General features: G+C 38.0%; 2 protein-coding genes across 4 annotated transcripts in view; both read left to right on the top strand.

Moving 5' to 3' along the window:
• Nucleotides 1–1,619: 1,619 nt before the first annotated feature.
• The window catches only part of Ipk2 (Inositol phosphate kinase 2), a 34,969-nt gene continuing 12,446 nt past the window's right edge, over nucleotides 1,620–24,142 (top strand). The window contains exon 1 of one of the 2 annotated variants that reach the window (XM_028183902.2): nucleotides 1,620–1,916. The gene's annotated coding sequence lies outside the window, so the exon portion shown is untranslated. Of the gene's footprint in view, nucleotides 1,917–3,675; nucleotides 3,814–24,142 lie in introns of those variants that run through there. The other variant, XM_089736256.1, reaches the window with a different exon arrangement.
• LOC114250158 (hydroxyacyl-coenzyme A dehydrogenase, mitochondrial) lies at nucleotides 1,910–22,383 on the top strand. Of its 2 annotated transcripts, none has more exons than XM_028183922.2 (5): nucleotides 1,910–2,209; nucleotides 3,541–3,813; nucleotides 4,479–4,564; nucleotides 4,792–5,006; nucleotides 13,561–16,301. In XM_028183922.2, exons 1-5 carry the CDS (start codon nucleotides 2,099–2,101, stop codon nucleotides 13,794–13,796), a joined length of 921 nt encoding a protein of 306 aa, XP_028039723.2. In that variant the 5' UTR covers nucleotides 1,910–2,098; the 3' UTR covers nucleotides 13,797–16,301. The 2 variants fall into 2 exon arrangements, with proteins under 2 accessions (XP_028039723.2, XP_028039714.2); XM_028183913.2 differs by lacking the exon at nucleotides 13,561–16,301 and adding an exon at nucleotides 22,111–22,383 and having other exon boundaries at nucleotides 1,944–2,209.

Here is a 24,142-nt window from a genome sequence, read left to right as displayed (position 1 = left end):
CGTTAATCGATCGGGAGGATCCGTAATGACGTGTTTTGGGCGACGACTGTTTACCATTCGGTCTACAGGATCGGGTATGCAGTTTCCAGCGGCCACGACAAGAGGGTTCTCATGTCGTGCCGCATTCTCAAGTAGCGCAATGATGCCGACTGTAGATACTTACTAACTGAGTCAAGTTCCAGGTCATCATGGAGATCCACGTTCCTGAAGAACCATGGTGCTCCGACGGCTATCCTGCAAAATCGGGATGGAATAACCGGAAGGGGTTTCAAGTTAGTGCGGGCCGCGTGAGCGAACACTACGCTTGCATACATCATGACGGGGCGTATGCAAGTTTTGTAGAGTTTTGTTACCTTATTACAGAGGGAAAGTTTGCTTTGTAGAGACGTCCTAATATGAAGGCGGCATGGTCGCGTACCGTTATGATGTGGGGATGGAATGTCATCCCTCTATCGAGGGTGACGCCTTGGTATTGGACCTTCGAAGCCCGCGGTATGAGCTGGCCAAAGAGAGTGATGGGGCTAACGGCGAGGTGTTAACGCACCTATTAGGGAGTGGGATGCTCGAAGTCGTATTCGGAAAGCGACCCCTTTTGAAGAGCACCGCTGTGCTTTTCGGGGGGTTGATATCAATGCGCCACTTCCGGAACCATTGTCCCATGGTGGTTACTGCGATCTGGAGGCGCCGATGCAAAAGCGACTTCTTCCTACACGAGTAGTAGATAGCCGTGTCATCGGCGAAGAGCGCTTGATGGGTCTCCGGAGACCGGGTTATATCATTGATATACAAATTAAATAATAACGGGGAGAGCGCGGAGCCTTGCGGGACTCCGGCCGTCAGATGACTGTGGCGAGAGCGAGCTCCCTCTACTTGATATCGAAACGAACGGTTGATGAGCACGAGTCTGTTTGGCAATCCCATGTTGTACAGTTTGTAAATCAAACCGTTGTGTCAGACTTTGTCGAACGCCTTCACGATATCAAAGAAGAGGGCTCCGGTCGGGATTTGTTTACGCCTATTTAGCCCTATTAAGATGTGCTCCGTGAGGCGGTGCACTTGTTGTATGCACGAGTGTTTGGCGCGGAATCCAAACTGCTCGTCTATTAATATTTTGTTCGCGGTAACTAAGTCCCAGAGGCGTTTCCGAAGGAGTCGTTCGTAAATTTTGCCTATCGCTGGGAGGAGACTAATCGGACGGTACATTACGTAGTGCCTCATATTTATTGCACAGGACAATCGCTTGTATCTCTTTACTTTCATACAGACAGACTTTAGGCTCGTCTTCCTATCTAGTGCTTTAAAAAATATCCAGTGGTAAAATAACTTAAAATAGTACCGTATCAAGTAATGAAGTATGGATGGATATGTGAAATTATCCGGACTTAGTTTTGTTTTTATCTTTTGACGATATAACGTAAAATTTAAGTAAATAGTTTGGTTTGGAATGTTTGAACAAATGGTATAACTCTACGGAGTGATTGAATGATTGAATCTATAAAAGCAAAATGAACGACATCGTCGAATACAAAAATCGATTAGAAAGAGAGAGAAAAACCCAAACTAAATTCATTTGAGAGTTAACTTTACACTGAACGTAGTATATACATATTGTGAGGAAAAATTTTAAATATAAAAATTAATTTGAAAAGTTCGCAATAATGTTTTGAATCCATACTTAAAAAAAAACACTTTTCTAACGTTTTCGAACGTTGTTAAATCATATGTTTGTGACGTTAGTAAATGATTATGACAATTGTTAAGACAAATTTTCCATAACTTTGCAGATATTATTGAATATTAATTACGAAAGGAATCAGAGGTGGTTTGCATTTTAAATAAAGATCGTCATATTACATATTGAAAAAAAAAATGAGTTTTACACCGCCAGTATTAAAAAAAGAACGTATTTATGACAGGTAAGTCCGTAATACCTAAGAGTTACCAAATGATAACAATATTATCGTATGTTTATCAACATATATGGACTTTGTACTGGCTTTACATTTATGTTACTTCAACTTGAGTGGGAAGTTAGTATTTTTGCACCTGTACACGTCATTTACCGGCCGGCTTTAGAAACGATAAGAAGAAATTGAAGATGAATAAAATTTTCGTTTTAACTCGGAAATTTTCGATTTCAACTTCTCAGAATGCGATTAAAACAGTTACAGTGATCGGCGGGGGCCTTATGGGCTCAGGAATCGCTCAGGTAAGTGATGTAGATTTTTTAAAGTTAATTTGGTCTATAAGTGGTTTAAATTTTCTTTAATTAATACTCACTTCAAGATTTCAGAAATTTTACGCAGGTTTACTGTGGTGTTTCATCATAATTCAAATTAAATAATGAGGTAACCTAAAAAGCTTATAAAGTGTTTCGGAAATTTTATAGTGCATGATTCAAAATCCAAATTAATCTAATTATCAACATAGTAAATCAAACGGAAGATTTTGTAAATAACAGTTCACTCCTCGATAAATTTTCTTCATAATTGTAAAGTTAAAAAGTGACATGTCATTCTCTTGAGAATCTCAAAACAAAAAATAAAGAGAATCTGTATATTTATGTATTCATTAAGGTAATAACATAAAATTAAAATTAAAAGTAATAACATAAAATGAAAAAGTGTTAGTACAACACAAAACTGAGGAAATGTTTTTATTGAAATAAGAATCCTCAGTATAAATCTATCCAGCCATGAATCTAACTGAAATTACTAGTTTGTTTTCATTTGTCCGGTGCAGCAGTATATTCGCCTATTTTTGTATCTTAACTCCTTTATTCCTATCTTAAGAACTGTACAACCAGTTGTAAACTCCCATGACTGCACTTCATTATATGGCCTAAATTAGCCAACTAGCAACCGCTTAGAAAGTACCAGAGAGAGTGTCTAAAGTAATTGAGACTTCAATGTTGTATCTTTAAGCTCATGTTACCTGTAAGCTAATTAAAAGATAAAACCAATAAGATACCCCAAAATGATGAAAAATTTAGGGCATGCCAGATAATGTACAGTAAATAATTACATATTTAGATATAATTTTGAGTGGAAGTTAGATTTCAAAACTCAATTGGAAATCAAGTACATTTACCTATATTTTGTTTGTTTTTCTGAACAGCATATCCTGAGAATCTTTGATCAAAACCCACTCAAAATATCTTCTTCATAACAATTTTGTTGAAAGTATCTTTCAAATGATAATAAAGAATTTTCTTTCTTCTTTTCCACCTGATTATTGAAAAGGTGGCTTTCAATTTAGCTTATTAACTCTCAATTTTAAATCATGTTTTAATTATTAGAACAAATAAATTAATTGATAAAATTTTATATTTATTAATGACAAATGAAATAATTTCAATTCTGATCTGGACTTAACTATACAAAAATCTCTCTCATGTCAAAACGTGAAAATCAACATAAAAAATATTTAAAAAAAACCCTGTTTTAAGCGTAAACACATCTTCGATGAAGTCTCACAATAGTTATATATAGCTAGTAACTTTATTGTACTGTTTGTTCTCATAACTACTCTTTTCTGAAGGTAACAGCGCAGGCTGGCCAGAATGTGACCATAGTAGATTTAGAGCCGGAAATACTCAATAAAGCCCAGAAAACTATCCAAGCCAACTTAGGCAGGGTAGCCAAAAAACTGTACAAAGATGATCCAGGTAAAATTGAAGGCTTCCTCAAAGAATCCCTGGACAGGATCAAAATATCCACGAAAGTTGAAGACAGTGTGAATGCAGATTTGATTATCGAAGCCATTGTTGAAAAGCTGGACATAAAGCAAGATCTATTCAACAAACTTGACAAAGTAAGACATATTGTCTTTATTCTCATAAAATAATAATTAATTGCTTAACTGTAAATATTGGGATGTACATACATACCAGTTGCAGGTACTTCCTCTGGTGAAACTTGTCAAGGAATTGTTTGAGATATCATACCATAGTAGAGTTTATCCATACTACCTGGAGCCACTGCATTCATCCACAGTGCGTTTCCAGAGACCTTTTTGCCACGTACCATCCCGCTTTGGAATGAGCTCGCCTCCCCCGTGTTTCACGAGCGCTATGACATGTCCTTCTTCAAACGAGGCTTGTGGAGAGTACTTAACAGTAGACAGCCGCTTGGCTCTGACGTATGCTCGTCTGCCTGCACGGGCAATAAAAAAAAAACGTTATCAGAGCCTACAGATGCAATTATGTCGTCGATCACCTTGAGAAATGAGGTCGTAATCTCAATATCAATAGAATAGACTCGGGTTCACTGGCGTGGTGACTAAAAACTTCGCTTACTGTGAGAATGAGATTTTTTTTAGGGATAAAAAGCCTACGTCTCTGACTGAAATCTATTAATTAAAAAAAAATGTCTATTCGTTGCTTCGTTACGACGTAAGTAAACAAGGACAAACAAACACGCTTTAATATTTATAATATTTGTATAGTGTGGATAATAAAGTATATCTTTTGTTTTTAGTTAGCACCTGAGCACACAATTCTAGCCACTAACACTTCATCAATATCAGTGAACGCTATCGGCTCGGGCATCAAAAGGAAAGATAAGTATGTTGAAGTTTTTATTCACTTATTTGCTTATTTTATTAACTTACATACAGAAGCATTAGTGTGCGAATTGAGTCCATTGAGACCATTTTTGTGGGATAAGCTTATTTCTCAATAAATATTACGTTATAAGACACTTTTTTTTCACCTTCAGTTAGCTATGTGACTAATGAAAGGTAGTCTCAGTCTTGCTATTATGCTAAATATTGAGTAATACTCGAAATCAGGTTCGGAGGCCTCCATTTCTTCAATCCAGTACCAGTGATGCGACTCCTGGAGGTTATAAAAAGCGATCACATTTCCGAGGACACTTACCAGACCATGATGGAGTGGGGCAAGTCTGTGGGCAAGACTTGCATCACTTGTAAGGACACTCCAGGATTCGTTGTCAACAGGCTCCTAGCTCCGTACAGTGCTGAAGCGCTGAGGATGTACGAAAGAGGTGAGAATGGATTGTGGCATTTGTTTATTTCCTGCATTCTAAAACTAGATTTTAGCACAGGCAGGGTAGCCCACTGAGTTTCTCGCCGGATCTTATCAGTGCGTCGCGTTTTAGATCCGGTGGTAGATTTTTTTTTTTATTTTTTTTTTATTGCCTTTGTGGGCAGACGGACATACGGCCCACCTGATGGTGAGTGGTTCCCGTCGCCCATGGACTTCAGCAATGCCAGGGGCAGAGCCAAGCCGCTGCCTACCGCTAAAGCACTGCTCTTGCTAGGGTCAGTGTTAGCAACTCTCCGGCTTGAGCCTCGTGAGCTCACCTACAAACGTTAGGGCGAAGCTGAAATAGCCTCTCAAGGCTATCAGCATAGGTAGGAAAAAAAATAAGCACAGGCAAATCGGCGACCGCAACTGTCAAGAAAACGGGTCCCAAGTTTTATTGGTTTTGGATCGATTCAGTTCTTAAAAGGGTTGTTTGATGATGTCTTTTCTGACTACCGTCATCTATAGTATGTGCCAGTTTTTACTAGTCCCAATATAAGATTAAAAATATCAAAAATATAGGGGTTTCTGCGTGCTGTTATATGTTATAAAAGAATAGTGAGACATTTAAGTAATATTAAAATCGGTGATGTGGCCTTATAATACCTACTTACTATCCAATAATATAGGCTAATAATGCCTTGTTTCTTTTTTTTCATTTTTGCAGTGAAGCTGGCTATGTGGTTACTGGTCCATACAAAGTTAATAACGGGAAGGCAGACAAGAGTTCTGTCTTTTCTGTTCTATTCTGGCTCCACGTTTATTTTTATGGCTCTGTTGGTTGGACGTGTTCATAGCCCATCTAGTGCGTTTCGGTTTGAAGGGTGGGGCAGCCGTTGTAACTATACTGAGACTTTAGAACTTGTATCTCAAGGTGGGTGGCGCGTCTACGTTGCAGATCTCTATGGGCTCAAGTAACCACTTAACACCAGGTGGGCTGTGAGCTCGTCCACCCATCTAAGCAATAAAAAATAAATAAAAAAAAAGAGATTACCGGAGCCCACCGGACGTAAATGCCGTTATCCACGTGGACACATGAGTTCTAAGGTCTCATTTTTATCAGTACAACCGCTGCCTCGCCCTTCAAACCGAGACGCATTACTGCTTCACGGCAGAAATGGGCAGTGTGATGGAACCTATCCGTGTGGTCTAGAACTATTGGTAGTACCTAACAGGTAGAGCTCACGGGTTAGCGTGACTGCTAACTCTATCCCTAGCAAGAGAAAAGTGCTCCGCTGAATCTACCACCGGATCGTAATCGTGATCCACTTAGATCCGGCGAGAAGCACAGCAGATTTTTATAAATAAGTCTTAATTACGTAACGGCCTTCGAGCCGAAAACCATGCCTTCTAGGCGTTATTAAGCAATATAAATATATAAATTGTGATTTTTATTACACGATCGAATTTCTTCTTCGTGACTTACACGGTACACGGCTCTCGGTATGTGATCGAGGGATTTGAACACCGCTTTAGTCCCATTGCTCGGTTACTGGTGCATCAAGCGTGTTGACTACTGTTGACCCTGGTGTACCAGTCATTGCTTAGCCTCTATCGTTGTTTCATCTCATTTCAATGAAATAAGAAATAATATATACCCCTCACTAATTCAAGGTACTTTTGTATCCTCATTTAGGAGTTCGAACAGGGATCATCATAATACATTTTCGCAACCATCACAAACCATGTGAAGACCTTTCATCTACTCTGTAATGAAACGTGCTTATCTTTATAGTGTATTTTATTTACTATTTGTATGTCTTGTTTATTTATGTTATTTTACATGAAACATTTTCTTCATCTTTTTTTTGGCAACCATCTGTCATTCTTCATTTTTCGAATTCGCCCAAATATGATGAAGTATGTGTGTGACCTTTTTAGTCGCCACACGTTTCATTTCAAATACCTACATATAACGAAAATTCGCATTAATATGAATCCATGTCTGGCGTTTAGTTTGAGTTGTAGAAATTTTCAATAAATCATGGAATATACAATTTAAAAATTTTAATAACATTGGATACCTCATGTCAGACCAAAATTTATTAGTTATTATTTCAGCGACAGTTCATTTTATGCATAAAATTTAAATTTAAAGTTTCATGGAAGTTTTATTATCACAATAAAAATAATGTAAGTAATGTATTTTGTTAGTTAAATATTTTAGTAAGTGTTATAAAAACATCAGTTTTTTTTTTATTAAGACGTGTTTTCATATTTTATATACATATCTCAGACGCTGTGCCTATTTACTGTATTGTCTTGAGCTAAGAAATTTCTTACCGTAACAGAGATAAGCGATCAGTTACTATTTAATTTATATTTTAAATTATAAAAGATTATAGTCTTTCCAGTGTTATTCTTTAAGCACATCGGTGCGTCCGGTAACCGTCCCCGCCGAACCCGTCGGTTGCGACGAAGGGCTCGACGAGTAAATTAACCCATAGACACAGCCCACTGAGTTTCTCGCCGGATCTTCTCAGCGGGTCGCGTTTCCGATCCGGTGGTAGATTCTGCGAAGTACTGCTCTTGCTAGGGCCAGTGTTAGCAACACTTCCGGTTTGAGCCCCGCGAGCTCACCTACAAGTTAAGACGAAGCAGAAATAGTCTCTCAAGGCTATCAGCATAGGTAGGGAAAAAGTGGACAAGTGTTATATGGATGTTACCAGATTTTACGGTGATTCATCAGAAAATGCAAGAAAAACTCAACTCCCTAATTTCAATCGAAAGCATATGGGTGTTTATTTTTGGCGCGAAACGATAGTACATCACGGCTTGAAAGGTGGAATAGTCATCATACCAATGGGACTAGGAAACATTGATCTAAATACTAATTGCGAATCATTATTTATATGTACATATATTAAATTATTTCTAACTATTTTTAGCACAGAATCAATATACACGGTACCTATCTAAATAGTTATTCTCTGTGTTGTGTGTATATCTGTGGTTAGCTAGCCGCTCATTTTAGCGCCGAATCACATGTAATGAAGATGCGCTAGGCTGTGTTACAGAAATTAAAAAAAAAAAGACTTCTATTAGGAATTTTTTTCGAAATCCACAGATTCGGTAGAATCTGGCGCCAAGTTCCGTTCAAAAATCCCGTTGTAAACGGAGCGCCAGACTACCGACTGTGTTTACTGTGAGCAGAACAGTTTTTTGAGGTTGCGAAATTTTATTTAATTCTACGGTACTTCTGGTTCCTAAATTGTATTTTATATCAATCACTCACAACTTTATTTTACTGATATTAACTAGTTAAATCAATTACAACAATTAATCTACTTGAAATTATTAATTTTATCACCACAAACTATGGCTCGCTCAAAAATTTCGATCCTGACTTTTTTCGATGTTAAAAGTGACATGCCACAGACTATAAATATTCGAGAATGGTAATCTACGGCCGCCAGGGTGCGCTGGAATTATTCCTATTTGTAATGGATTTTATGACCTGGTAACTGAGACCTTTAAGTCATGTCTTATTTTAATTTATATTCATATTTTTATGAAAAATGATATTATGGAGTGAAATGAAATGAGATGAGATGATATGGAATGAAATATAATCTCAGTAAAATGGTGGTGGTCATTTACTAAGATCTCAGTGGACTTTTTGGAGGAAACCGAGAAGTTACGTACAGCGGCTTTGTTTCATTTTCCCACATTTGTGCACTTTCACAGATATTAAACAGTTAATAAACCACTATTATTACACATTTAAACCCGAAGAAACACTAAATAGACAAATTAAAACAAATCACACAACTTCACACCTCGCGTTCCCGCCAAAAAGTCATTATTCCTACATAAACTGTAGCTTCAAGGGGATAGTTTGCAGTTCTTATTGAACGGTTTATACATTAAATAACGTTAATGTTGTTACTGTTAGTATTTTAGTTTAAGTACTGCCGAAGCAAGTACTGTTGTTACTGTTGGAGAAACAATTTTGTTTTGTAATGTAATACCGAAATACTTTACGAGATGGCGTTACAAAAAATCCCTTCCCAAAACTATAAAACCGTTGTGATTGTCTACGAATAATAAATAATATAATAACTAATATTTATTCGTAGGTGATTGTTTAAGATGCTATGAATATTTCGGTTTTGATTTCATCAAAATAACTTGAACTTTACTATTGAATTCCGAAGAAAATTCTAATTAAGGCTGAGTTAAGTTCAGCTTTTTATTTAAGCCTCTTACTGTAGTTTTTAAATTACATTTATGCGGATTGATGTTTCAAGGCTTTCAGATTTTAATTTTAAATTCTGAAATAATTAAGAACAGCGTCATCTACCCTTCACATTTGAAACAAAATTTAATTCGGTTTTAATTTGTAAAAGTTGATGTTGATTATTATTACACTGTAACGCAGCGTTCCGTTTCGCGGGGCAACAGCAGCCAAAGGGAATGTGACTCAGGTCCGTGCCGCGACGACCCACCCCGTGCTACCCGCGCCCGCGCATCTGTTGCATCATTCGCACCCCCAATTAGTGCGCGCCAGACTTTGAAGTGGAATACACGCGTCCCCAGTCGATACCGGAACTGACAACCCAAGAGTCTCATGCCAGTCGGGCACCTAACATTAAACTGGCAGCCCAAGCGCGGGCCCTTTAACTAGTATTTCGGAGTGAATCTACGTAATTACGACACGTACTCGTCGTCAGTCACGGCGTCAATCCGATTTTCAAGACGTTGAAGAAGAAATTGGTTCAACCGCGGGACCGACGCCAACATTTACCGCAAACAACATGGCGTCATTACAAGAAAGTCAAATGGCAGCATTCAGCATTTATCATCGTTACGAAGCGCTTTCGGTGATTGCAGACCGCCCCATCGAGTCTACTTAGCTCTTCAATGTCGCAAGGACAAAGAGAGAAGACTGAGATCTTCGTTGCCAGAACATGAGCCCTACTAGCTCGACTCCCACCTGGTGAACTTAGTGAGAAAGTTCAAATTGATATGCTTTACGGCCTTCTACACCGTCGTGTTCGTAAAAGATTAAGAAGAGACGAAATTACTTCATACGACACGTTATTAAAGAAAACGCGCCATATCGAGGACTCCATCCACGAGACCAGTCCGCCTGAATTTATTCATCATCCTCAGCGAGCGACGCCACGTTCATCGGGTAGTACCGTAGGCGAAGTTCCCGCCGGTGCTTCGACTTCGCAGCATACATACGCGCGGATGACGCCGCGGAAAATATTCAACTCGGGCGCCGTTGGCGGCCCGCCACGCGACGACAGCGCTGCCCCGAGCACCGTTCGAGTCCCCGCGCCTCGCTACACGAACACTGATAATGTATCATCTACGTCGATTGTTAAAAGACTGTTCTGTGTTTATTGCAAAAAGTACGGACATATTCGTGATGAGTGTTTAAAATTAGCGTCAAAAACGAAATTCGACAACGAAAATACGCAAGCTGTATCCTCGTGTTACGGGTGTGGTACCAAAGGTGTTACTCCGTCTCAGTGTACAAAGTGTAACGCAAGTTATTACGCCGTCGACGCTGCACGGACCCGATCAGTCACATCCGATTTACCTATTGGTAAAGTAAATACACAGCTGTCAAGTTCAGTGAACTCTATTCATCGCGACAGCTCGTTGCATACAGCTTGCACTTCAAACACCGTAAAGTCGTCCATTTATATTAATAATTGTAAACAATGTTTTGTTGATAATGAAAATAATTATTATCCTACCGATTTTAAGGCGATTCTTCCTCCGCGCTTTTTCGGTACTGATAACAAGGTTAGACTTCAAAATTATTCTAGACTTAATCATAATATAAACCATAATATTAGTTCTAGGAATAGGCCCCTGATGCGTTACTCGAGTGGTACCGAACCAAAACATAGTTATTCCGAGGTACCAAGTGGCCGCGATAGGGTGACCATGATGAACGAAAATAGGGTGACCATGGAAAACGTCGGACATTTTTCGACGATTAATTCTAATGTGAAAAGTGTTGCCCAGAGTAACTCTACTGAGCACCAGGTTAGGTTAAGACCAATTTTAAGTGTTCAAATGTTAGGTATACGAGGTAATGCTTTGTTGGATACGGGAGCTAAGAGTAGCGTTGCCGGTGCGTTGCTTTATGAATTGCTGTTAAAGCATAACCATCCGTGTGAGGAAACCAGGCGTCGGGTGAGGCTTGCAGACGGTTCCGCACGCACCCGCCGAGTTTTGCTCACTACTCTAGAAATAAGGATAAGTCCCGAAAGGTCAGTAGCCCTTGAATTTACTGTTTTTCCAGATGCTCAAAATAATGAAACTTTGCTTGGCATGGATTTTTTGGTGGCGGCAGGTATTGTGCTTGACTTTGCTTCATCCACTTGGCATTTTTCGGGGAAAACGGGTTACCTATCCAATTGAATATGAGTGCCCTAAGCCATGCATGTTTGCTTCTACTGCTGACTTCCTGCGTGATGATAAGGGTTCTATGCTTGGCTCCGATGAACGGCAGCAGCTATCACATTTATTGCCGCAGAATGGAGACATCTTTAGGGTGGGGGGAGCCCCAACCCTTTACGCCGAGCACCACATTGATACCGGTGATCATCCGCCTATATCGGTACCGCCGTATAGGCTCACTCCTGTGCTTCAACAGCGAGGAGAGGTTCTCGCAATCGATTTGTTCGGGCCACTGCCGGAAGGAGAGCAGGGGGAGCGATGGGTACTCCTGGTAGAGGATGTAGCTACAAGATGGGTAGAACTCTGCGCACTTGTTGATGCCACCGCCGTGGCTTGCTCCCGAGTCCTACTGGAAGAGTATTTCCTTCGTTATGGCTTGCTTATACGTCTAGGGGTGTAACACGTAAGTTCATGCCACGACGGGATGGCCCGTATCGCGTAGTAAAGATAGTTAGTCCTACAACGTACTTCATAGCAGACTTGTCAAACAATGTCATCGGCAAGTATCACACCGCGGATTTAACCCACTCTCCGTCAAATTCAAGTACGGATCCAATTATGCCAAAGAGGCAGAGAGGAAGGCCGCGTCTTCAGACTAACAGTCCCAAGTTGGACTCGGGACGCGTTCCCAACTTGGAGGGGGAGTATGTAACGCAGCGCTCCGTTTCGCGGGGCAACAGCAGCCAAAGAGAATGTGACTCAGGTCCGTGCCGCGACGACCCACCCCGCGCTACCCGCGCCCGCGCATCTGTTGCATCATTCGCACCCCCAATTAGTGCGCGCCAGACTTTGAAGTGGAATACACGCGTCCCCGGTCGATACCGAAACTGACAACCCGAGAGTCTCATGCCAGTCGGGCACCTAACATTAAAACACTAATTAATTGAGCGTTTCATTAGCTTTTAAGCTGAGTGACTATTTATAATTTATTTTTATTAAGTAATAAATGAGCAAAAAATAATACTTAACAAAAAGATATGAAATCCGAACAAAAACAGTTTCACTGTAAAAAATTGCGCCAAGTCCACGTTTATAAAACTCATCTCAATAACATTTGCACTTTAGAAAAAAAAGAAGACTTCAATAGCTTTCATTCTCTACAAAAATATGTGAAATACAAAAAAATACCAAGAAACCGTCATAAAGATGAAAAAATTTAAAAAAAATTGTTGAAAATTTAAAAATAAAAAAATAAAATTTTTATCGTACTTGGCGCGCGTCATTGAGTACCCCAAAATTTTTCCCGAGAAAATTTCAACCCGAGAAAAAAACCATTTTGCTTTAATATACAGTGAAAGCTGAAAAAGTTACCCAGGTTGTCTTTTTCGCTCTTGTTAGCGTTTTATGAGAAATTGAGACAGAACTACGGTAATTTTCAACAGCTCTCACTATATACCTATGGGCTATTATATGCCAAATCGACCACTTTTGCGTTCGACCCCTTTAGATTCAGCTGAAACTTTATTATTCTTTTCTACCCTTTGAAAAACATCTTTGAGAATTTTTTCTAATGTTTTGAAGCCAACGTATACATACGTATCGACTCGTAAGTAGTTTGTATTTGTATAAGCGAACACGAGAGGGTGTTTAGTTCAAATCATAAAAGATGAGTGGGAAATGAAAAAAATTCAAATAACATACGTATGAGATGTCGATTTTACTTAACTTTTGTAAAACTTATTATGAAATAATAATTCATTAATTACATTTATGCATTTCATAGGTTGACCTACTTATAAATTTCTAAACATTGAAAGGATGTTCATTTATCCTGAAAATTTTGGGGTACTCAATGACGCGCGCCAAGTACGATAAAATTTTAATTTTTTTATTTTTAAATTTTCAACAATTTTTTTTTAATTTTTTCATCTTTATGACGGTTTCTTGGTATTTTTTTGTATTTCACATATTTTTGTAGAGAATGAAAGCTATTGAAGTCTTCTTTTTTTTCTAAAGTGCAAATGTTATTGAGATGAGTTTTATAAACGTGGACTTGGCGCAATTTTTTACAGTGAAACTGTTTTTGTTCGGATTTGATTTACGATCGAGTGCCCATGCGTCTGACGTCATAACGATTGATTCCGTTTCAGGCGACGCGACCAAGGAGGACATTGATATAGGTCTAAAGTTAGGCGCAGGGTTTCCTATGGGTCCATTTGAGCTGGCCGATTACACGGGTCTGGACACTAATAAGTTCGTCTTGCAAGTGATGCACGAGATGACCAAGCATCCGGTGTTCGAACCCATCCCGCTCTTGGATAAGATGGTAGCCGAAGGAAAGCTTGGCATCAAAACCGGCGAGGGATGGTACAAATATAAGAAATAGATTAATACATCACCGATTAGCTGTAGGCAGCGACTTGGCTTTACCCCTGAAGTCCATGGGCGACGGTAACCACTCACCATCAGGTGGGCCGTATGCTCGTCTGCCTACAAGGGCAACAAAAATAAAAAAATAAAAAAATCAACACCCAACGGGTATGTTATTACCTCGAAAATTCCTTGACCTCGACTCAATCGAGGTCGCGTTATTGATCACATCTTTACAATCAATATTCCAAATACTATTACTAGATACTAGAACTCGATTAATGTAAAATACAGGAGATATTATACCGATTACTCTACGTTTAGTTGAGTGACATCGAAGAAGTTTCAGTGTTAGGTCCTAAGCATTACAATCTCGAAGTAGGCTGAAGGTCAGCTTGAGCAAGGCTTGTCTCCATAGAGTCGAACGAACATACAGATCATGTCGAGGGCTGAAAGGCTATTAAAGGATGATTTACGCGACATTTTTGAAACTTTACACAAGAGCTATTTAAAGTTTAAGCCACGTCCTTACGGATCCATCAGATCCAATAATTCTAGCATTAGACGCCTTCAGCTCTAACACTAGGAGCAGGCATAGGGACCCCGGCAACCGTACACGTCGAACTCGACAAAGAGTTCGAAGTGCAACCTAACCCATGCATCAGCCCGCTGAGTTTCTCGCCGGGTCTTCTCAGCGGGTCGCGATTCCGATCCGGTAGTAGATTCATCCGCGAAACAGCTGCTCTCAGGTTGTTAGGTCTCCTTCGGAGGCGCTCGGGTAGCTGTTAGCTAATCCCATCCCTCGTGGCTGAGCCCTTGCTCGGCCACCTGTCCTCGTGAAACTGGAAAGGCCTCCGGGCCACCAGTCATAAGTATCACCATAAAAAAAATATGGAAAAGATATCATTAAAAAAAAACTTATTCAGTTACTGGCTGACCCGGCAAACGTTGTTTTGCCATATAAATTATTTCTAGGAAAGATAAATAACCTAGATACCGACTGCAGCGCCATCTGCCGGGCTGATTTGTAAATCTAAAGCGTTCTCGAATCCACCTGAAGGTACACAGAAAATTTCAAAATCGGTCCAGCCGTTTAGGAGTTCACTGACAAAACCCACGCACAGAAGAAATTTATATATAAAGATTTGAATTGAGTAAAATTAATTGAAGTTCAATTAAATACATCGAACTGTTCATGCTGACATCAAACTAAAACGCAATTATTTTATTTTTATTTTATTTTATTTTATTTATTGGGTACCAACATGTTATACATCAGCACAGAACATTACAGGTATCATATACATTGATTTCACACTAAATGCTAACACAATTACAGGTACCGACAATAATAAATTACAATAATATAATAATTAATTACAAAGATAAATGTCGCGTATTAAGAGAAATGTCGCTTAAACCAAATAGCCTTCACCACTCGATATAATCTTGTTACTTTATATCTGTATAAGTTAAATGAATGTCGACAGTTAATTTAAATTTTTTTTACTACATATTTTAACTAAATAAGAAAAATTAAAATATTTTTATGTTGATAATTATTTACGAATAAGCAGCCAGTTATTAAGATAATAAAAAGAAAACATTAAATAATCGTATCAAACGTATTTTTTGAGATCTTAAAAATTTACAATACACAAAATATTACTTTTCTTGCTTCAGTCGGTGGATGAGTTTACGGTTACCTCGTGTTAAGTAGTTACCCGAGCCCATGGACAACAGCAATGTAAATGCTGCCATCCACCTTGAAACACGTTGAGTCTTAAGTGCTTATTGTTACCACGAACATGCGTGGTCCGGTAACCACTTCACATCAGGTGATTGTGGAGATCCTTCAAATCTCCATGCAATAAACAATACTAAAGTGATACTTTGACTATTTTTTTCTTTTTTTTTTGTTCTAAATTTAAATTTATTATTCCTTAGTTTTTATTTCTTCTAAATTTAAATATATTATTCCTTATTTTTTATTTCTTCTTAATTGGCCCAAATCCGATTCGCATTCTAGACATATTTTGTATTTCAAGTGCAAGTCTGTCAACATTGATACCGGTGTGCTTAGTGCAGGTTTTTTAACGTTCTCGATAGCGTAAAAGTTAACCCAATTTTGTATGCAGTTGGAACAGCGCCCCTAGCGGCAAACGTACGCAAACTATCCCATTCCATCCAAATATGAGCTAACTTTTACGCTATCGAGAACGTTAAAAAACTCGCACTAAGCACATGGATCGCAATGTGGAAACAGCTGGCACTATGTATTCTTTGTTGTTTGCTTCGATAAATAAAGATCACTGTAAATATACATAAACATATGTAACAAATATACATAACTGATGTTTTTTTTGCGTTAATGTTGTGGTCTTTTATCCCTCTAGAATAAACATGCTCGGGTGTGTGGCAATTCGAATTTAAATATTATGTGTCTGTTTTTAAAAAAAAAAATTAATTGTGATTTCTTTTGTATTTTTTGAGAATAATAAAAAAAAAATTTTTTTTAATCTATGTTCAGGTTTTTATTTACCCGTCCGCGCTTTGAATTGACACATGACGTGCGGTACAGATTTAGATCTGTCAGTATTGCATACGCGCCATAGACCTATATAGTAGGGACACGACATATTGTTCTATACGTACAATTGCTTATATAAATAGCACCAATTTTGAAGGCACACACATAAACATATATCTATCTCGTTCTTACTCAGCACTTTAACTCGCAGGAAAACAATATAACAGTATTTCAGTGCGTACATAAAATGAAACATGAATATACGTAAATGTCTCCGTCTCCGTCTAATGAGGCCGAAAATCCGCCATGTTTAGCGCGCCAAATGTCATTGTCACGTCAGTTCGGCCGTCTGTTTTGGGTTGTACATTATTTAATGACTTTGATATCGATTTAATATGATTGCTTATATAAAATATCTAATTTTATCATGCTTAAAACATACAAAAATAATAATTAAAACATATTTTATAGGATCTCAAGAAAGTCGATGCCCCAAAACTATTATCTATATATATTTAAATTCATTATGGAGCCCTCATCCGAAACATAAATTATACACTGAATATATTTGAATCCGAAATATCGGACACCGTTTTTCGGTCGGAATCTATTCATCATGACACTAATCATAAATACCTCTTTAAAATATGTCATCAAAACATATTTAGACATTCTGTTTAGATATTTCGGGAAAAAGGCTACCGACAAAATCTCTTCGGAACTATATAAATAAAATAGTTTTATTCCGCAGTGAGTAAAACACTATTGTAAATTCGTTAAATATTTATTAATTATGTGATATTAGAGAGGAAGTCACAAGGAATGACGTTTGTAATTTCATTAACGAATAAATGTTCTGTAGGTGTTTTTTTTTATCAGGCGGTCTCTTGATAAGTTTAAAATTTGCGTGCGGTGCGGTAGTGCGGTGCACCTTCCTTTAGGTGCGCTGCGGTAGTGTGTTACGGACTTTAGGTCAGCAAAACAATTAAAATAGATTGTAATAGTCTAAGAAAAACACGTACTCAAAATACGATAACATTCAGCATGCTAGAAATGGGCTGATGGCACTGTACTATGCCATATTTTTATGTTTTGCGGCAAACGACAACTTTATAAAATCAGTGTAGCAAATTTAAAAAATCGTCATATCGTTTACTTGGAAAATTTGAAGCACGAACTCGTCTTAGATTTCACATAATATCTAAATCACATCATCTTTGCACATAACAATATACTTACTTCCTATTAAAGTATAAATTCTACAAATACATTAATACTCAACAATATTTAAAATAAAATAAGCCAAGAACGTTTATCGATAAAACCTACTAACATTAAAATCTTCTGGGCAGCACTAAAGCCGCCATGTTTTGTGGCCAGATAACGTCACAGTGGCACGATTTTTTTGTTGACGTTTCATTTCCATAGGTTTCCTACTTCAGTGATACGCGCATATTTCAATGCGGTCGAGGTCTTTTTTTTTATGTGATAGAAAGCTTACTGGTTGCCCGGAGGCCTTTCCGGCCTTCGAAGGCCTCCGAAGGAGACCTACTAACCTGAGAGCAGCTGCTTTGCGGATGAATGTACTCCCGGATCGGAATCGCGACCCGCTGAGAAGATCCGACGAGAAACTCACCGGACTGGTGTATAGGTTAGGTTGCACGTCGAACTCTCTCTTTTCAGAGTTCGACGAGTACGATTACCGGGATCCCTTCCTACTTCTAATGTTAGATCTAAAGGCGTCTAATGCAATGGTTACACATACATATTATATCCTCGTTAGTAGTGTTTGATTGTTTAATTGTATATTGTGAATAAAATTATTTCCTTACATTATAAGTTAGATTCGTTTTCGTTGTCGTATTGTTTTGTCATATAATTGCAAGGAACGTTGTTGTACAAATTCAGCACTATGTCTTGTTTTGTCGTGCGCACATAACTTATGTTGCAAGCCAGATTTTGTTTTTCTTTTTACTTGTGTTTTTTATGTATCTTTTTACTTGTATTTTTTATGTATCTTTTTAGCTTGTGATGTACATTGTGAGCCTAATAAATAAATAAATATAGCCAGACCTCGACCGCGATTCTGATCCAGTAGTAGATTCATTCGCGAAGCGATTCTTGAGCTGTTGGGTCTCATTCGGAGGCGCTCGGATAGCTATTAACAAGTCCCACCCCTCCGGCTGAGCCCTTGCTCGTCCACCTGTCCTGGTAAAACTGGAAATGCCTCCGGGTCACTGGTAATCTCTCAAATATAAAAAAAATACAATATGTGTGGCGCTCCTTTAAAAGACTGCATCATCAATCGTAAGCAAAGGGAGTTTGACTGTTTTATGATTTGTTTTTTTTTAGGTTTAGTGAACCTAAAAATTGTTTTCCATATCTACCGATACATTAAAAAACTTACAGAATAGCGGCCAGCTATCGTTTCTAATCTCAATTCTTATGCCACGTTAATTATACAAGGTCTCCAACAACGGGTATATCAAGCCGAAACGTATAGGTACTTATAGCAACAACAACATAGATCACTTTAAAAATGTTAAAAAAGATCTAACTCGAAATTATTAGTGTCATACAAAAACTGACTTATTGCTTCAACTGTTCCATGATAGTCTAGAATACATCTATACGAGACATGAGTTCTAAATTTAAGTTTTCATAACGGCTGCTGCACCCTTCAAACCGAAAAGCGTAATTGCTACGCGCCAGAAATATGCAGGGTTGTGGTACCTACCTCTGCGGACTCACAAGACGTCCTACCACTAGTAATTACGCAAATTATAATATTAACGGGTTTGATTTTTATTACACGACGATATTCCTTCACCGTGGAAATCAATCGTGAATATTTGTCAAGTACGTATTTCATTAGGAAAATTGCACCTACCTGCGGCATTCAAACACCGGCAAAGTCGCATCGCTCGACACGAACACACCTTGTGTCTTATCCTTTAGACCACGGCTATGTTGCAGAGAGCGGATCTTACGTAAATCCTATGCGGAATGTATTTCTTTACTACCATCGCATACGCATGGCAAAACTGGTACTAACCAGTAGTTTCTGTATCGGAATTTCTTTACTACCAACGCATAAGCATAGCAAAACTGGTGCTAACCGTTGCTGTATGACTAGTAGTTTCTGTACCGGAGAGTGACAAGCTACTTTTAATCCCGGGAAAATGCAGCGTGTTTCATTCTCACCGAATACCAAATTGATCGCTGGTGAAACCCCGGATCATGTCCCAGTAATTATATACATGACACTAGCTGTACCCGGCCGTTTCGCTGGGCATTTAAAATTAACATTATTATTTCTCACCCAAACAAGGTTCTCATCATTAACGCCCCCGCAACTGGTGTAGGGAGTCCAACACTCATATAAATATTAGCCTATCCATTAAGTACATGTAATTTCTGCATGGATACCAAGTTTCAAGTCAATCGGATGCATGGTTCAGTAGTTATAACGGAACATCCGTAAATACCACTGTAGATTTATATATTACCATAGACTATAGATATATATTGCCACTGTTTTTGAAGCTTTAACACGAATACTACGTATTTACACTAAGTCCAAATATATACTATAGATAGAAGCAAATCTCCGGCTTCTGGTAGAGTAGTGCTGGTATCGCTCGCTCGGGGCGCCGAACAAAGATAAAAAATTTTCGTTTTTGTATCACTGATTGATTAAGAAGTACCAAATAACTGTTTGCAGACAAAACAAAAGAACTATTATCAATTCCCTGAATGAAGCACACCACTCGGTACTAAAACAAAAATTCATTCTCGTACTAAGAACTAACTGGCTAGAATCTGGATTCAGCGTTTCGTATAAATTTAAGGAATAATGAAGTTGCCAGGTGCATCACATAATTCAACTTGTTGGACAGTTTTTTTTAATTATTTTTTATTGCTTAGATGGTTGGACGGGCTCACAGCCCACCTGGTGCTAAGTGGTTACTGGAGCCCATAGACATCTACAATGTAAATGCGCCACCCACCTTGAGATATAAGTTCTAAGGTCTCAGTATGATTACAACGGCTGCCCCACCCTTCAAACCGAAACGCATTACTGCTTCACGGCAGAAATAGGCGGGGGTTAAATTTGAGGGGACTGGGTTCTGTAGGTGAGGGGCTATGTTAAAACACTCTGCTTCATGGTTAATATAGTTATATTGCAAAAACTTTGTACACTATTACACCATTAGGTATATTTTACTTTTTATAAAACTCTTAGATGTTGCTCTGACCGTGTCTAGATGCGAAGTCATTGTCTTCACTGACGAGAAGACAATTGTTTGTTTTAAACATTTAAAATAATTCCAATATTCGAAATCTGTAACCTTCCTTTTTCAAGTTTTGCCGGCCATTACCATAGATTATACACTTAATATATTAGAGGCCATTACTTTCATATTCAAACGCCAACACAACTAATTGAAAATGACACTATATTTTTTTTTTAAAGAACAACCTCACAGGTACCATTTGAAAAAGTTTCACTCACAGATGTCAAACTATGAAGATTTTATGTCAATTCGAAGTACCTATTACTAATAAAACGGCAATTTCATACTTTAACCCCTAATATATCGAAGTACTTTATGGTGAAATCCGATCTATGATATACCAGAGAAAATCACGAAAAAATATTTACTATTTCTATTTTAGTATTTTTTTTGAAAAATCACATGAGCAACATTTTCACAATTTACAGGAAATACGTATGCGTAATGATAGTTTATCGTAAGATAAAGATATTGTTTACGATACGAAAGGGGTTTTATCTTTAAAGCCAATTTATCTTTTGTAATGAATGTTCGATGTTTTAATCTCAGTTTTTACGCGGGAAATTCCCGTACACTCCGTAAGGAATGCTCGCTTCTGAAATGATTTTGCGCGTTCAAAATAAATGACAGGCGCCATTGATAATAATAATATTGCCTAACCATAAGCACATTTTAGTAAAAACTAGTAACGATATCTTTAGCTATAAAAAAAAAACTGGTGTGCTTGCAACTTGGTGCACGTGAAAGAAGTGAAACTTCTTTTGCGGTGTGTAGTACCAGTATAGTGGTTTTCTTCCTTAAATCAAATTTCTCTTGTAATAGGGAATGTTATGTGTAAGAAAAACGACCTAACTCGCCTTGTCCTTTTCCTCTCCACGGTCGAGCGGTTCGCGAGACGCTCTGTCAATTTTCTCGCTCTCACTTTTCCTAGATTGTATATTTTCTCTCTAGCCGTAACGAATCTGTCGCGAGTTAAATTTTACTCTAAACGCCCCTAAAGAAGTTCCACTTCAAAAACATTCGGTAACATAAGGATTTCCAATCATAGCAATGTATAATGTATTTGAAAGGTCGAAAATCATATAATGACAGAAAAAAAACGTGTGATTTAACCGTAAAATTAGTTTTAATTACGAAAGAAATACTGTTTCCATCCAAAATTAATAAATAAACTTTAATTGGCCCTAATGGTTTCCCCCCCTGTGTTTTTGGGCGCCAAAAACGTTTACGAGCCAATTACAAATACTAACCGATATATCTCATAAGCTTATTTAAAATCGAAGAAGAAATCTGAAATCGTAGTAACTTTTGGACAAACAAAGCGATTAATAAGTTGGGGACTTTTTTTTTAATGTAAAGTTTTGTCACCAATATTTCGTCAAATAAGCATCGAAAACTGCACAATATCTATCCTCTTCAATAAAAGCCAACATACAAGAATACATGAGTATTTAATAGTATTTATGCACTTGATAATCTAATCACAATGATTTTGTTTATAGGAGATGCGTCAGCAGAAGATATAGACACCGCTATGAGACTTGGAGCGGGTTATCCGATGGGTCCCTTAGAACTGGCTGATTACACCGGTCTAGACTTGAAGAAATCCATTCTTGCCGTCATGCTTAACGAAACAGGGAACCCGGTTTTCGAACCAATTGGGGTTCTAGATAAACTGGTGAAAGAGGGGAAGTACGGACGGAAAACCGGCGAGGGTATTTATAAATATAATAAATGATTGTATAAATTTATTGATTAAAGTTTATTTCGGTTTATTGGGCTGTTTTATTGATACTAGTGGTCCCGCAGTAGTCGAAATTCGACTATAATTAATTGAAATTGTACGTTTGTACACTATTATGATTCTATTTTCAAAGACTATTATACTTCTATAATCACAAACTTTGCCAAGACTACACTATAGAAAAATATTAATAAAGACAAACAATATTTAATCTATTCTCAATTTGACCACAGACATCAAGAACAAAAATAAATAGTAGGTATGCATGCGTGTGTGCGTCAAATACATGGTAGTGTGTGTAATGTTTTTTTAATTGATTTAATGTATTTTTAGGCATAATTTAAATAGTAGGTACATTGTGCACCAAGGGAGAAAAGTAGGACGTTTCCTCCCGCGTGTAAAATTGCAAACACTCGGGATGAGATGTCCTACTTTTTTCCCGCGCTGCACATACTATTTTTTTTCTCGTACCTACGCCGAAAGTTCGTGGAGTACCGAGCCGGGGTCCAGGGGCGAAGACCTGAAGGGGGGTAGGGAGGGGCGGAGCCCCCCTATACTCATAAAAAAGCAATTTAACTGTTTTTTAATTTTTAAATAAACTACTACTGCCTCTGCCGGATGCAGTGAGAAGTGCTCAAACTTTAAACTGTTTTAAAAGAATGGTGAAGGAACACTACTTATCTTCTTAGTGCTGTTTGTTTGCATCATCATTTATTATTTCCATACTGTTGATGTATTATGTGTATGTAAGTATATTAGTATGTATATTGGTATATAATTTTTATATAAATATTGGTATATATTTCATATGATATTGAAACGGTATATATTTTGTTTATTGTATGTATATATTTTCTATAATAATGTATTATTTATAGGTCAAATGTCACGTCGCAACGTCGTTGTCATTATTATTGCGATTCGAGCGGGTGCTTCTATCGGAATGACAGAGCTACGAGTATACTATGCACCACTGTAACGTTTAAGTTAATTCGATTTGCTTGCTTGATGAGTGGTCAAATGTGATGCTCACGACGCAGTGCCATTGAAATTGTTATTGCGATTCGTACCAAAAGGTATGAGCGCCCGTCTTGGGATAATGAGACTTATCCCACTTTTAATTTGGAGCCCACAAATATTTTATGGCAGAGATATAAGCGTAGGTTATGCGGGATATCGGCCCGAGAGAGCTCCAAAATGCCTTGCATTCAGTAAAGTAGCAAAGTAATCTTAAATTGTATTGAATCTGCGAGTTTTTAACGGAGTTAAAAAAGAGGCGGTTATCGATTCGACTTTAATGAGCAGTAATGCGTTTCGGTTTGAAGGATGGCGCAGCCGTTGTAACTATACCTTAGAACTCATATCTCAAGGTTGGTGGCGGCATTTACGCTGTAGATGTCTATAGGCTCCAGTAACAACTTAACACCAGGTGGGCTATGAGCTCGTCAACAAATCTAAGCAATAAAAAAACTATTTATCTATCCGTGTTCTTCGTTCTCTGTTTAGTTAAAATTTTGTACGTATTAAAACATGATTGTCTTTTTTTTCAACTATCTTTGGTTCCCCGTACTGCGGTGTCAATTTTCAAAGCATTATCGTTAAAAATATTTAGATCCCGAGAACTAAGTGTGTTTGATTACGTGAGAACTCCTAGTTTACGGCCGATAAATGCGGAACGTTTGTTTCTACAACGCGGAAATCGTTCAGAGAATTAAGCTAGAATCGCATATATGATACTTAGCCTCTCCGACTAAGTCATGAACGAGGTCAGACACCAATCACGGCCTAGA

Source organism: Bombyx mandarina, chromosome 03 (assembly GCF_030267445.1).
Source record: "Bombyx mandarina strain Sakado chromosome 03, ASM3026744v2".
Taxonomy (NCBI): Eukaryota; Metazoa; Arthropoda; class Insecta; order Lepidoptera; family Bombycidae; genus Bombyx; species Bombyx mandarina.
This window is presented reverse-complemented; position numbering and strand designations above follow the sequence as displayed.

Excerpts from the sequence above, each read along its gene's own strand:
- LOC114250158 (XM_028183913.2), top strand. The coding sequence starts at position 2,099 with ATGAATAAAATTTTCGTTTTAACTCGGAAATTTTCGATTTCAACTTCT. Across the intron at positions 2,210-3,540 it reads TGGGCTCAGGAATCGCTCAG|GTAACAGCGCAGGCTGGCCA; the intron begins GTAAGTGATGTA and ends TCTTTTCTGAAG. Across the intron at positions 3,814-4,478 it reads TATTCAACAAACTTGACAAA|TTAGCACCTGAGCACACAAT; the intron begins GTAAGACATATT and ends TTTTGTTTTTAG.